Source organism: Sycon ciliatum, chromosome 1, assembly GCF_964019385.1.
Source record: "Sycon ciliatum chromosome 1, ocSycCili1.1, whole genome shotgun sequence".
NCBI lineage: Eukaryota > Metazoa > Porifera > Calcarea > Leucosolenida > Sycettidae > Sycon > Sycon ciliatum.
Window position 1 is genome coordinate 64235323 of NC_088643.1, and position 15641 is coordinate 64250963.

General features: G+C 50.0%; 3 protein-coding genes across 3 annotated transcripts in view; 1 reads left to right on the plus strand and 2 right to left on the minus strand.

Moving 5' to 3' along the window:
* LOC135806395 (agrin-like) overlaps positions 1-3591 on the minus strand; it is a 53604-nt gene extending 50013 nt beyond the window's left edge. Inside the window, exons 1-2 of the mRNA XM_065320573.1 lie at positions 3418-3591; positions 340-454 (exon numbers count right to left, since the gene is read on the minus strand). Coding sequence (XP_065176645.1) covers positions 340-454; positions 3418-3591 — 289 coding nt within the window. The remainder of the gene's footprint in view (positions 1-339; positions 455-3417) is intronic.
* A 4470-nt stretch (positions 3592-8061) lies between these two features.
* Positions 8062-10152, minus strand: LOC135806403 (uncharacterized). The gene has a single exon (XM_065320586.1). The coding sequence runs from the start codon at positions 10150-10152 to the stop codon at positions 8062-8064; it is 2091 nt and encodes a 696-aa protein (XP_065176658.1).
* Positions 10153-14281: 4129 nt separating this feature from the next.
* On the plus strand, positions 14282-15190 carry LOC135806414 (uncharacterized protein K02A2.6-like). The gene has a single exon (XM_065320596.1). It carries the CDS (start codon positions 14282-14284, stop codon positions 15188-15190), a length of 909 nt encoding a protein of 302 aa, XP_065176668.1.
* The last annotated feature ends 451 nt before the right edge of the window (positions 15191-15641 follow it).

Genomic DNA, 15641 nt, shown 5'->3' on the forward strand with positions numbered 1-15641 from the left:
AGAGACAATCTTCCTCAGCCTACTCAAGCTCAACTGATGAGGGGTGCATTCCACGAAATACATGCACTGTGTATTGAGCAGGGAGTGGTGCATTCTTGAAGTTTTGCCGAGTCGAAGGTTCGATGGACTTCCCGTGTGCTCAGGATTTCAGTCACGGGTCAAATGTCAACTCGGCGGAAAAGCGAGAGCTCCGGTGTAGGGAACAAACACCTTTCCAATGAAATCATCGCCGACGTCGCTACCATGATTTATGTTGATTTCACCAGAAAATCTCCAACAAACATTGTTAGTAGGACATGTTGATATTATTAAAAGTTCAGCCTTGCATTTCTCACTCACCTGCAGGTCGTTGACAACTACCTCTCACAATTACCTGCAGCTTGCTTTGCAGTCTGCAGCCGGCTTTCCGCATCTCACACTTGCTGGAGTATGTCTCGCCATTGGATGCACACACCTGCCGGTTAGTATTCGTGGAATCAGCACACAATGTCTCACAACCACACCTAACCCGCCTGCGACCGTCCCCTACGCATTGCTGAAATGGTTGACATGTCTCATCGCAAAGCTCTGCACAAGACACGCGATTGAGAAAGAAGTGTAATATGTGTATTTATACTAAGACTGTACAGTACTTTTTTTTATTTCCCGCTCCTTCACCATAGCAATGAGAGCCAATCAAGCATAGAAGAGAACATGCTCGAGTGGTTCTCTAGTTGTGTCTTCCTTCTTGACTACTCTCTTGTCCAAATACTTCGTCCATATAATTATTCGATAACCGCAATCAATAAGACAAGCTGAATCGACATTTGTGTATACTTTATTCATGCAATGTAAAACGGTGGAGACAATGTGCAATATTTCACATTGTCTATTGCACATTATCTCCACCGTTTTACATTGCATGAATAAAGTATACACAAATGTCGATTCAGCTGGTCTTATTGACTGCGGTTATTGAATTATTGTCTCCTCGCCGTTTGTTTAAATATAATTCTTCAATACTACCGAAAACCCCTGCGTTCTGCGAGAGTGAGGGGACTGCGTTTAGCCGGGAGCTAACACTGGTGGCAGCGGTGGGATTCGAACCCACGCCTCCGCAGAGACTGGGTTTAGCCGGGAGCTAACACTGGTGGCAGCGGTGGGATTCGAACCCACGCCTCCGCAGAGACTGGGTTTAGCCGGGAGCTAACACTGGTGGCAGCGGTGGGATTCGAACCCACGCCTCCGCAGAGACTGGGTTTAGCCAGGAGCTAACACTGGTGGCAGCGGTGGGATTCGAACCCACGCCTCCGCAGAGACTGGGTTTAGCCGGGAGCTAACACTGGTGGCAGCGGTGGGATTCGAACCCACGCCTCCGCAGAGACTGGGTTTAGCCGGGAGCTAACACTGGTGGCAGCGGTGGGATTCGAACCCACGCCTCCGCAGAGACTGGGTTTAGCCGGGAGCTACAATGAAGAACACTAGCGTCATGAAAAATTGAAAATTGTAATGCTGATTTCACAATGGCAGGGTGAGAGATTTGACGAACATCAGCGAAAAGCAAACAGAATTGTTTTGTAGACTATAGGTGTTCTCATGTCATACGAGTAACTGGTGTTGAACTCCAAGTTCAGTTCAAATCAGACGGAACAGACAGAGAAACTTCTGAGAAAGACATTATGTATATGCAATGAAAGTCATAAACATTCACGTCAGCCCGCCATGACACTGTGCGGGATGTGCTGACTGAAGCCATCGCCGAAACCTGCCGAGACGTAAGCCCTATGCTAACGCCTTTGACAGGCGAGACGCTTGACGGACGATCCGCAAATGGACTAGACAAACGCCAGACTCGACACTCGTGTGGTGATTTCTGTGGACGGCAACAGGATGCGTACAGTACCTTGATGTAAGGTTTACACAACATTTTAAGGTTTCCCTGGTATCTCAGTCAGAAGCCATCGGGCAGTTGAGAGACATACAAATTCGCTGTAGGAATGCAGCCCTTGCAGTTTTGGAACAAGCGCGATATCTGGGCGTCATAGTAGCTGGTCAGCTCTCCTGGGAGCCTCACATCAACCACACAATCCAGCAGGTCCGGAAGTCAGTAGGTGTGCTGTGGCGGAGCCGCCGAAGCCTCACCCTGGCGTCAAAGATCCTGTTTTACAGGTCGACGATCCAGGGTAGGTTGTTGTACGCTTCCAACGTGTTCTATCCATCACTAGAAATAGGCAACATGGAGCCCCTGATACGGCTAATGAAGTACGCAATCTGCGGCTTCTTAGGTCTGCCATCATGGTCACGCACAAGCCCGATCTTTCAACCGCTTCGCCTTGTAATAGGTGTTCTTATACTAAGAGCGTACATACTCACTATTCGTATTTCCCGCTCCTTCACCATAGTAATGAAAGCCAATCCAGTATAGAAGAGCGCATGCTCAGTGGTTCTCTTGCTCTGTCTTCGTTCTGGTCTACTATCTTGTCAATATACTTATTCCATATTCAATACTATAAAACCCCTGTGTTCTGGAAGTGTGAGGGGACTTCGTTTAGCTGGGGCTAACACGGGTGGCAGCGGAAAACGTCCACGTGTACATCGCTGGTGGAGTGTGTACACCTTCGGAGATCGTCTGCTACGAAGAACCACGGAGGCCCACGCAAGTGAACTACCATATCCTCATCCACTCTCTTCGTCGATTTTTTTCCTTTCTGCATTGTGTTTCTTTCTGCTCGTCGTTTTCTTGCTGCATGCATTGTTTACAGTCCATAGGTCACGCACTGGCGCCAACCTGTCTGGCCCAACATTTTTCAGAACATTTTCTGTGTCCGTGTTTTGTGCATGATTGCGTGCTGACTGCTGTCTGTTGTTAGGATCTAGGATAGCTGCTAGCTGGGTAGTAGAGTCTACACTGTGTCCGTAGAGTAGTTGCCTATTTGGAATTGTCTCTGCCAAATTTAGTTGTTTGCCGCTACGCACGATAGGTTACGAAATTGTAGATTTAGATCGATAGTTGATCGAGTCGTCGATCGAGTCCACGGGAATTTTTTTGCAGATTAATTTTTTTGGAAAATTCAAAAATACAAAAACAATTTTTTTCACTATGGGCCGTTCAGCGAAATCCAAGAGACAAGAAAAGCTAGAGCATAGATTCGCTGAAGCCGGTTGCGACATGAGCATTGCTGGAGAGCGCGAGAGTTCGCCGGTACAAGGGTTGTCTCATCGCTTTCACTTGCAGGACACAGAGACACCACATGCACATGCACGTCCACTGCCGAAGCCAGTTTTGCTTCCCGAGACATTCGGCAATCAGCCAGGCCAAGATTTCTGCACATACATGAGGCATTTCGTCCACACATGCGAGCTGAGTGGGTACGATGACCACCAAAAGCTACGGTTACTACCTGCTCGCCTTGTTGGTACAGCTCACGAGATGTTTACGGACATAATAACCCACACGCCTGACATGAACTTTTCCGACGCAGTCGAACACTTCATGTCCGTCTTGAGCCGCCCCAGCAAGCCCTGATGCACGAGGCCAGTCTTCGCCAGCGAGTGAAGCTGGCCAGTGAAACTCAACACGGATATGCCACGGAACTTCGTCGGCTCCCTCATTGAGCCTATCCAGGACAACAATGCACACTGCTTGATTCGATGCTTTTGCAATTATTTATTGATGGACAGGCATCAAAGGATTTGCGCTTGGCGTCAGCGTCACCTCGCCCAACTAATTTGGATGCGGCAGTCCAAAAAGCCATCGAGGTAGGTGCCATCACCACCCTGGAGGACATGTTTAACATCAAGCTCCTAATCTTTATCCGTTGTTGTCTTTTCTCCCGAGCTAGCTCCCTCTTCACCAGCTTCTTCCTGAGGGTTACTGGTGACCGCACTTGGGGAGCAGCACATCACCTTCTGCAAGTTCCACTTTGGTCCGGTCCTGCGGGTCGAGCGACCATGCAGTTCATCGGCGCAATCCTGGGGAACCAGCTCCCACCTGATCCCCGTTCCAAGCCCAGCCACCTCCAGTTCTGTGCCCTGCTAAAAGCGCATCACAGCTCCGTTTAAAGGGGGGTAGTTAAGTTTGAAATCAAAAGTTTCACCAGTTGTAGTCTTCGGGGTACTAAGTCGAATGGTCTTGGTCTGAGGAAGCTGAGACGCTCCCTTTCTCCTTTATTCCCAATCGAACTCGCCACTTCCACCGAAACTGGGTGACTGCGCCCAACTAGATTGGGATTTGTGTGCAAAAATAACAAGCGTCACTAAAAGTGCCATTTTGTTCTCATAAAAGCACGGATGAACGCGATTGGCCCATATGTTGTAGTCTTTGGATGCTGAGTCGACTGGTTTTGTCCGAGAATGCTGCGATGCAGCGTTCGGCCCTTATTTCCAATCGAACATGGTTGAACAAGCAGTCTGCAGGGTGATGTATATGGCATACTTCCGTATATGGTGCAACTCCTGCACCCCGTGTGCACGCGCCTAGAGCTCCATATGCGCTCGTACCCACTTTCCTTTTGTGTTCGTACACACTTCCCTTTTGTGTTCGCACACTTCCTAGCCTCATAATTCGCCGCACCATCGCTGCCCTCTGCCTCCTGTATAAAGCCCTTTGCGATAATTCTCCCGCTCTTCTCTCGAGAATGGCTCCACCCCCGACACACCAACCTAGGACCACACGCCTCACCCGCCAGGCTGTACGACTGTCCACCGCGCATCCCCATCAGTAACAGAATGTTCTTCCTGCCAATTCCCGGAACAATGTGAGCCGAGCCTTTCCCCACTCCGTCATCCCAGTTTGGAACCAGCTGCCTACCTCTATCATTCCCCACCCACTGATTTCACCCAAAGAACATCCAAAAGTTCAAGACAGCAGCTTATCACCATCTCCTCAGAACGAACTGGCACTGGGCCACTCATAGCATACGCGAGTAAGAGGGTACAGTGTCCTACCCTGCTTGGACATACATAATCTCTCCTCACGGACAGTCTCCTCTTGAATTTAAAAGTCTAACAGCGTTCACATCAATACTCAACTTATTCTTTTGCTCACTGAGCAATACAATCTTTCCATTTTCTTTCTTCTGTTTTCTTTTTCAATTTAATCCTCCCTACCCAATATCCCTTTGGTGCGTCCATGGAGCTATGAAGCCGAGACCTCTGGTCGGCGGAGCTTAATGGGCCCCACCACCACACTCAGCCATCATTCACCCCTGTTGTAAATGCGTTGAAAAGGTCTCCGTTGCACGTCCTGAAATCTCGTCACGACTTCTACTCCTTGCCTGTTTTCCTGCAAGCTGTTGCTGCATGCCATTGATTTAGTCTAATTGATTCTGTATTAGGTAACTTCTCTTACCTGTTGGTCTTTGGCCACGAGTGTCGTCTGAGTAATTATGAACATTGCGTGCGTTTGCTAGTAGAGTTCACGATTTGCTAGAGTTACTTACGTGCTTTGTTACTATTCTCCCTGAGTGAAGTTCCGCTGCTGAGTAATCCTACGATGTGTCACTATCTGACAGGGTTTACTCTCACCCATATCGGGTGCAAGCACCCACTGACAGGTGAAACCCTTCGGCTTCCCATACGTCTCTTTCCTCTTTCCTTTCGGATTAATTATTGTAGTTTGAATTTCTATTTGTTTATTTATTTTGTGTGTGCGTGCACGAGCCGCTGCCATGTTTCTTCAGTCGTGTATACCGTCATACGGTCATCTCACGCGTGCACGATATCTGGCTTGCCTTATTTGTTGCGTGTTTGGTACGCTGAGTTCGCTTGGGTCGCCGTGTGTGCACCGGTACTGGCACGTTTTGCTGATGACAGCGTTTTGAGTGGTTTGTTCCTTGGTTGTTTCCTTTGGTGTTTTTCGTTGTTCTCTCAGAGTCGCAATAGCTCTCTTACCCGTATATCCGTTATGCATTCTATTCTATCATTACTGTAATGTTTATCTATCTAAACTCGTAATGCCCGTGGTGGTTGAGACTGAGAGTGCTTGTGTGCGGTACGCCTGGAAGTCTTGAGTGAGGTATCGTTGAGATACAACGCATACATAAAATTTGGCGACCACGCCAGGATAGTACTGCACTGGAGCGAGGAGCAGGGCCGATGTATTCGGCTGGGAGTGTGGAGGCAACGTTCATTGCGAACGGTAAGGCCTATGGTTATACTGGAGAGAGTCTGCGGAGTTACGTGGAGAGCAGGCGGGTCGAGCATGCCGAGCAGATCCAGAAGAGTGAAGAGCGCAAGGCTCGAATGGAAGAGAGAGACAGTACCAGGCAGCAAACAGAGTTGCTGGACAAGATAACGAAGTTAGAGGCGAAAGTCGAGTTAGCGGCTCAACAAGATGACACAGCGAGCAGTGTGTCTGCGGAGAGCGCTCAGGGGCTGAGAGCCAAACCGATAAAAATTCCGAAATATGATGCAAAGCAGACGGTGGAAAGCTACTTGGAGCTATTTGAAGACGTGGCCAACCAAAATCAGTACGAAGTTGAGGAGCTACTGATACGCCTACGAGTGGCCCTGGCGGGGAGTAAGCTGGAAAGTGCCTGCTATGGTTGTGAAACCTTTGCCGATGCCAAGCGTGAGCTGTTGACGGCATTTGGCAAGACGGCGGACAAAGCCTGGCAAGCCCTCATCGCTAACACCCAGAAGGCAGACGAGAGCTTTTACCAATTTGTCGTGCGAGTAAGTCGGGACACTGAGAAGTGGCGAAAGCTCGCAATGCCAAAGTCTGAGGACAGTCATCGCGGTGGACGCGATGAGAGTGGGCTATTTGCAGCCATGGTACGGCAAGTGATATTGGAGGCGATAGGTCCAGATATGAAAGCATTCATGATCGAAAAAAGGTGCTACGAGAAGGACCTGAAGGCATTCACTGAGGACGGCATGGCCTACCAAACCGCCCATGGCCGTAAGTCACTGAAGGTGAAGTCACCTGAGACGCATTACATCACACCTCAACATAGTGCCCAGTGCTTGGGAGTTTCCGTCGAAGGTGCTGAGAAGGAGCTTGCTACGCTTGCGCCGGTGGAACGCAGATGGTTTGTAGCCAGGGAGAGGCTGTGTTACAATTGTCTGAGAGTGGGCCATCAGGTCAAGGAATGTCAGTCTAAGACAAGGTGCAAATGCGGCTCCAAACACCACCCGCTGCTGCACTGGCCATCCGAAACTAAGCCGCCTAGGGGCACGGACAGCGAGGGTATCAGAACGTATAGCTGTACAACGTCCGCCGGTGTACACCTCATGACTGGAGTGGCAGAGGTGTGTGGATCAAAACGAGCTCGTGTCAGGGTATTCATTGACCCAGGATCGCAAGCTTCGTTTATTTCTGCCTCCCTAGCGTCAGCAATTCGACCATCCTGCCTGAGCACAGACGAAGTCAAGGTCACTGCGTTTGGAACGGAGCCAGTAGTACGGCAACTGGAGCGTCTAGAGGTAGTCTTGACGGGAACCTCGCGGGCAATCACGATCCGAGCATGGAAGAACGACGACATGAGGATGAAGTTCCCCCCAGTTGCAAAGTCCACAATCCAACAAATAAGGCAAGCCAGATATCGTGCACGCGTGAGATGACCGTATGACGGTATACACGACTGAAGAAACATGGCAGCGGCTCGTGCACGCACACACAAAATAAATAAACAAATAGAAATTCAAACTACAATAATTAATCCGAAAGGAAAGAGGAAAGAGACGTATGGGAAGCCGAAGGGTTTCACCTGTCAGTGGGTGCTTGCACCCGATATGGGTGAGAGTAAACCCTGTCAGATAGTGACACATCGTAGGATTACTCAGCAGCGGAACTTCACTCAGGGAGAATAGTAACAAAGCACGTAAGTAACTCTAGCAAATCGTGAACTCTACTAGCAAACGCACGCAATGTTCATAATTACTCAGACGACACTCGTGGCCAAAGACCAACAGGTAAGAGAAGTTACCTAATACAGAATCAATTAGACTAAATCAATGGCATGCAGCAACAGCTTGCAGGAAAACAGGCAAGGAGTAGAAGTCGTGACGAGATTTCAGGACGTGCAACGGAGACCTTTTCAACGCATTTACAACATCCTCCCCACCAAAGGTCTTCGCACACTACAAGTCAAGACGAGCTGGGATCCTGACGGCCCGCCTAGACCTCCTCAAACAAGGTGACTCTCGTGGCTCAGCCGGTTGCCCCACATCTGGACTTGCTGGGGTTGAGACGGGATCACTCTGTTCATCCGCTGGAGTATTTGCCAGCTGCTCGATTGGCACCTCCGGTTCACTAGCCACTTGCTCGGGCTCACTAGCCACTTCCAACGGAACCAGACGGGGAATTGCCCGGAGCATGGTGCTGTTACCAATCTTCACCCGTGCTACTCGGCTCTTGCCATCTCGACCAGCGAACAGCTCTATCACTCTACCGAGGCGCCAAAGCTGCCGCTTCTTCTTGTCGTCAACAACCAGGACAACCTCACCAGCCTTGATCGGACGGGCCTGGGCGGACTGGTAGCTGCTGAGGCCGACCAAGTACTGTTCCCGCCACCGCTTCCTCAGGTGCTCCTTGACATTGATGATGTAACTGAACCGGGCCGATAATTGTGCAGCTGTAAGGCCGTCTTCTACCTCGGGGGCCCCTGGTGCAAAGACATCTCCCATCATCATGGCTGGGGTCAAGGCCATGTCATCACCGATGTCCGTTGATACGGACGTAAGCGGGCGCGAATTCACCACTGCCTCGATCTCCGCCAGGACTGTGGCCAGCTCCTCAGGTTTCAGAAGCGCTTTGCCCAACACCTTCTTCAGAGGTGTCTTCACGCAAGCGACCAGGCGCTCATAAAACCCGCCAAACCAGGGTGCTGCGGGTGGGTTGAAGCTCCACACTACCTCTATCTTCTCCGCGGCAGCCTTGAACGTCGTAGCGTTGTCCGAACGAATTCTGCAAGGCTTCCCACGCCGCGCGACGAATCTGCGATAGACAAGAAGGAACGCTTCTGTTGACAGACTATCCACCATGTCCAGATGAACTGCTCTAGTGGTACCACATACAAAGAGCACGACCCATCGCTTTGCGGACCGCTCTCCCGTTTGGACGTAAAGAGGACCGGCGTAGTCTATGCCTGTAAGGCCGAACGGCTGTTGATGTTCAACACGGTCTGCTGGTAAGGGCGCCACCACCTCGGCTGCTGCTTTGGCCTTGAACCAACGGCAAGCAAAGCATCTCTCGGTAACACTTCTCAGCAGGCGACGCCCAGACAGAATCCAAAACTTGCGTTGAAGAAAGGCAAGGACGCTCTCGACACCTTGGTGCAATCGTTGCTTATGCACCATCTCCAGCAAGAGCTCGGTCAGATGATGTTTCGCTAGGATGATAGGGTGCTTAGCGTCATATCCTAGCTCACTTTCCTGCAGCCTGCCGCCGACCCGCAGCAACCCAGCGTCATCGAGGAAGGGTGACAACTTGTACAAGCGAGAACTAGGAGGCAAGGAATTGCCTTCTTTCAGCATAGCGATTTCCTCCGCGAAACACTCTTGTTGGATGGACCGGTACAAGAAAGCTTCTGCTTTAGGGAACAGCTCAGCGCGGGTTGCCGGCTCCTTCCACTGGAGCATCCGCACGACAACTCCACGAGCCCGTTGCCACTTCGAAAGATTCTCCCATGGCCAAACAACTGACTGCCTGACTGTATTCACTGCCGCTACGCGTGCTTCAATGGCGGACTCTTGCGTGCTGTGAGACGAAATCGACTGTGGCCACTCAGACTCCTCGCTTAACCAAGGCGGGCCATGCAACCATATCACTGTCTGAAGGCCACTCACCGGAACACCGCGGGACACAAGATCTGCTGGGTTGCTCACACCGGGACAGTGACGCCATTCTACGTGCAACTTCCGCGACACCTCTTGCACAGCTGCTACCCGATTAGCGACATACGTCTTCCACTGATACGACGGCTTCGAGATCCAATGCCAAGTAGTCAGACTGTCGGTCCAGCCAACAATCCGCTCGATCGGAATCCTCAGCTCACTGACAACGAATGACAGCACCTTCGCGGCAAGGCACACCGCTTGCAACTCCAGACGAGCGAGAGTAGGCCGAGCCACAGGTGCCACCTTTGCTTTCGCGAACAACAAAGAGGAAACAACACCAGTCACCACGTACAAACAACAGCCATAGCCCTTCTCAGATGCATCTGCAAACATATGCAAGAAGACAGGCTTCCCAACTGGGCAACCGAGCCACCTGGGAATGCGAACTGCAGAGATATCTGCCAGCCCTCCCCACCATTCGGCACAACGCACGGACAAACTGCTTGGTAGGGGGTCATCCCATCCTCCACCCAACTTCCAACACTCTTGCAACAGGAACTTGCCAGGCAAAATAGCGGGTGATGCCCAACCAAGAGGATCATACCCCCTCTCTCTGGAGATATGTGGATTTTGTAGAAAAAAAAAGAAAAAAAACACTGTTTTGGAATGTTGTTCTTCGTTTTTTTTCCTCCTTGCTAGTTGTGAATAAACTCTGTCTGACATCACATGGCGCAGTGAACATTTCGTCCTGTAGTTTCCATTCTATCCACACCAACCTATTATAGTCTGTTTCAAAAAGATTAGCAATCAGGTTTTGGTCTTAAAAAGTATGAAGATAAGGGAAAATTGGACAACGAAGTACATAAAAGGGCTGGTTAGGGCACGGCAAATTGTTCTGTGAAGGTTTCGGAACAATTGGACCAGCCGTTAAGGAGTTAGAATTTCGGCCAGGTTTCCGGCCTTTTCCCATGGTTTGCAATTTGCCCTGGAAGCCAGTATCGATTTTTCTATCAAAACCCACGATTTATCTTTTCCTTTCTGGCCTTGTGGTTATGGATGCTGTCTGCTGACCATGAAGTTGTGAGTTCAAATCCCAACCTATCTTCAACTCACACTTTTTTTCATTGTTTTTGGTGATCAAGCAGACTTGTCATGTTGTTGTTCACGATTGTTGTTGTTGGAGCTCCCGCTTCCTCCCGAATTGACTGACACTTGACTGGCTCACGCCATGTGAACACACCCACAGCACTGAAAGGGTGTGAGTGAATACGGAAGTCATTGCGCTGTAGCTACGTGTTGAATACACCGGCACATCGATCGATCGATTTCTTTTTGAGAATTATTTTAGTATTTCAAGATCGCCAATTTATTTGAATTTAGAAGTCAACGCCGTCTTCTATCAGCTTCCACAGGCGTCTGCTTTTCTCAAAATGTTGTCGAAGTCATACGGATAGCTTCGCCAAGTCATGGCCTTGGGAATGAGTCTGTGTCGATGTCGTTTTCGTCACATGGTGAGAGTAAATTGCATCGCAGCTCAAAGAAACTATTTGGTCACAAAACATATTGGGACCCATGCCGCTCGTCAGCCTTGGCATTTACTACACTTTCGACATGTCCTCTCTGACTCGATAATCGATACGAGGAAGAACTCGTTTGTTGTGAACCAGACGTACACGACTGTACCGACATCGACCTGAGTGAGTTGTCATTTTTCATGCTTTCGCGCGGAATATTTCTTCGAGTTCACAGTGAGTTTTTCCAGGCAGCGCTCGAGCGCTCATACGGTAAGACGGCAAACTCCCCGGGCGATCACCAGGATTGCTAATCTTTTTGAAACTGACTGTGGTTTGTAGTGTCTTACCTGGCCTAGTAGCAGTGTAGCACTCCGTTGGATTTTGGATTGGATTACCCTGCAGCTAGTTTGTTAGTTCGTTTTAGACAGGAGTTTTGTTCAGTTTTTTTTTCGTCTCGTAGTCGTGTAAGCTGTCACAACGAGGATTTGTGTTCAGCGTGGCTAGCAGCGATCCCGCAGCATCTTTTGGAAACGAAGTGCCCGACATCAACGTGTCGGACATTTCCAGGCCATATGCCCACACAAAGGCAAGCCCGGCAAAGTCGGCCAATTGAAGTTGCAACGTGCTTCAGTTCGACGTGGTTTAGAAATCACTGTCCACACGCAGCTAAACACGGAACCGACCGCCGAAGCCATGACATGGATTCCGGACACCGGCAGCGATGTTGACGCCAGCGGGCCAGCACATCTTTCCCAGCTAGGTGGCTTCCCTGAGAACTTGCCGTCGATTCTGACACCGTCTCAGCAGCAAATGGCACCTCTCTTGTTAGCCTCGGAAAGATTTCTGCCAAACTCTCCATTGGCTCAGCTCAGCACACCACATTACTTCATGTGTATGAAGACCTTGACGAGGCGTTGCTGTCATGCCAATCGCTCCGTGCCCTTGGCATTCTCCCTGAGTCCTGGCCCCGGATTTCCCGTGTGAAGTCTGAACCCAGTAGTGCAGACATTGCTTATGTTAAGGCTCAGCTGATGCAAGAGTTTGCTGATGTATTCGACGATTCCCAATTGAAGCCCATGGCTGGTCCTCCCATGGAGATAAAGCTTCAATCTGACGCCACACCAACCCGTGTTAATGGTCCCCGCGCAATCCCATTCACCTTCCGAGATCAGATACGAGAGAGCTTGGAAGCTCAGGGCCCTACGCTATGCTTTTTTCACTTGATGACCTAGACAAAAAAGCATAGGGGTGTTCTTAAAGTCTTATAAATTTCTACTTTTTGTTTTTAGACATAACCTGGGATTCGAACCCGCACTATCGCCCTGGATGCATCCCCCGGTACACTTCGCATACATACTTCCAAGTTGCTTCACGTTATGATCTTGTATTTGAAAGCCCTATTTGAATATGCATTGTGGCCAGCTGTCTTTGATTGTACGGTCCGGTACGGGACAGGTACGGGACAGGTACGGGACAGGTACGGTCGAGGGTAATACGACACAATCTACCGCCTTGACGACGGCAAAAAAAGAATAGGGATGTTATAAAATTTTCAATTTTCCAATTTTTTTAGGCATTACCTGGGATTCGAACCCGCAAATAGGGATGTTATAAATTTTTCAATTTTCCTATTTTTTTTCAGGCATTACCTGGGATTCGAACCCGATTTTTTTCATTCTTCCAAGTTGCTTCACGTTATGATCTTGCGTTTGAACGCCCTATTTGAATAGTGCGGCCAGCTGTATGTGGCCAGCTGTGTTTGATGGTACGGTACGGTACGGGACAGATACGGGATAGCGCCAGGCGTGACACAAACACACAAACACACAAACAAACACCAAATTAAAGCTGTGTGGACCCTGGCTAGCGCCAGACGTTACTGAAGTAACGTCTTCTGCATAGCTACGGGAAAAATCTCAACTGGACGACATGGTGATCAATGGAATTGTTGAGCCAGTCACTGAACCGTCAGACTGGTGCCTCCCAATCGTCATCGCAGACAAGAAGTCTTCCAATGAGATCGTTGACTTGCGTAAACTCAACGACCAAGTCTGCCGACCTACACACCCAGCTCGTACTCCGCGTGACGCCGTCACAGCTATCGGTAAAGCCCGTTTCTTCACCACACTCGACGCTCGTCATGGGTACTGGCAAATACCCCTGTCTGACGACTCGAAGCTGCTCATGACATTTATCACGCCCTAGGTCGGTATCGCTATTGCCGGAACCCTCAAGGTCTGTCCTCAGCAGGTGACGAACTCAATTGCCACACAGATGCAGCATTTGACCGCCTCCCTAATTCGGTCAAAGTCGTTGATGACGGCCTAGTATATGACGTCGATTTTCAAGACCACGTCACCCACGTTCGTGACGTCCTTCAACGTGCCCGTGAGCATCACATTACGCTCAGCCCACACAAGTTTGTATTCGGTGCTAATGAAGTACAGTTCTGCGGATTCGTTATCAATGCTGATGGTTATGCCGTTGATGGCAGCAAGACATCTGCCATTCGCCAGTTCGAAGTGCTTTGCAACCGCACTGACCTCTGCTCATTCTTCGGTTTGGTCAACCAATGCAGCGACTTCATACTGCGCATTGCTGAACTAAGTGAGCCGATTCGCCCACTCCTGAAAACCAGCAATGAGTTCGCCTGGGATCAGCAGCACACCATAGCATTCGAAGCCGTCAAAGCCATCCTGACTGAGTCACCAGTGTTAGCTTTCTTCCAACCTGGCAAGCCTCTTCGTCTCGAGACTGATGCATCTGAACAGCATGATAACCAGCAAGGGCACCTCATCCAGTGTGGAAGTCGTTTCTTATCTGATGCTGAAACAAGGTATGCTGCAATCGAGCTTGAGGGCCTCGCAGTCGTCTGGGCAGTGCACAAGTGCCGCTTGTATCTATCTGGCGCACCGTTCTCACTAATCACCGACCATCGTCCGCTCGTACCGATTATCAACAGCTAAACTCTTGACCAGATAGAGCACTCTCGTCTCCTCCGCTTGATCATGAAACTTCGTCCATATCAAGTGAAAGCATCGTGGCGTAAGGGCTCAGCGCACGTATTTGCAGACGCTCTCTCACGACATCCTGTATCAATCCCGACTAGTGATGATGAACTCGGAGAAGATCCAGCACTGTCCTGCCGCAGTATCCGTATCTGTCTACTCCAAGATGGTCCCCAGAGTCTCCAGTTCGCTAAGCTCCGTACCGCAGCAGCATCTGATCCTGACTACCAAATGCAAGTACTTGTGTTTATCAAGAACGGATTCCCTTCAGCACAAAAGCAGCTGCCCGAGCCTCTTCGTGCGTATTGGAACGTGCGTGAACATTTGTCCACCGACGATGGCATAATCCTGCAAGGTCTACGCATAGTCGTCCCAGCCTCTCTGCGTGCGTCATCGCTGATCAACCTTGACGCAGCCCACCAAGGTCTGACCCGGACCAAACGACGTGCTCGTCAGACAGTGTATTGGCCGGGAATGAACAGTGAGTTAGACATGCTAGTCCGCAGCTGTGATGCATGCCGCGAATTTCAGCCGTCCCAGTCCGCTGAACCGCCCATTTCTGACCGCAAGCCCACTTTGCCATTCGAAAGTGTTAGTGCTGACCTTTTCAGTTGCCAAGGTTGCGAGTATTTGGTATTCGTCGACCGTTCAACCGGATGGTCATGCATAGCCAAGCTTGGTCACTCAGCCACGTCAGCTGAGGTCCTCCGTCATTTCCGCAAGTGGTTCTCAGATGTAGGCGTACCACAGGTCATATCAACGGACGGTGGTCCTCAGTTTGCGTCTCACAGATTTGCTGAATTTTGTGAGCGCTGGGGAATCCGTCATATCCAGTCGTCCCCTCACTACCCACAGTTGAACGGACATGCGGAAGCAGCCGTGAAGGCAATGAAGTACCTGGTGGAATAGCGTTGTCGTGGCTATCGGTGACCACCGCGACTACTACGTCAAGCTACCGAGTGGACACGTATATTGGCGCAACCGTCGCTATCTCCGCCCGTACCGTCCTCCTACTCCAGCTTCAGCAGCCATCCTCTCCTGTACCCGACGCTGCATCACAAGCAGTCCCTGTGACTCAGTCGTCGCCACAGTCAACTGTTCAGTACCACCTCGAACAAGGCAACGTCCCCGGCGACAGAATGTCCCCTTTAACATTATTTTAACGCGTGGACAATCGTACAATTAACACTCGCTCTGTTCAGTTGTTGCTTTCCATTGTACCTATATTCAATTGTCATTCCCATTGCCTCGCAGTTGAAAACCTTCATGTATATAATTTGGCAATTATCCCTTTTACAAGTGTGTTGGAAGTTGCTGATGCTCCGCGACATGTCATTTGCTATGCTCATGCAATTTCCAC

Excerpts from the sequence above, each read along its gene's own strand:
- LOC135806403 (XM_065320586.1), bottom strand. The coding sequence starts at position 10,152 with ATGTTTGCAGATGCATCTGAGAAGGGCTATGGCTGTTGTTTGTACGTG.
- LOC135806414 (XM_065320596.1), top strand. The coding sequence starts at position 14,282 with ATGAAACTTCGTCCATATCAAGTGAAAGCATCGTGGCGTAAGGGCTCA.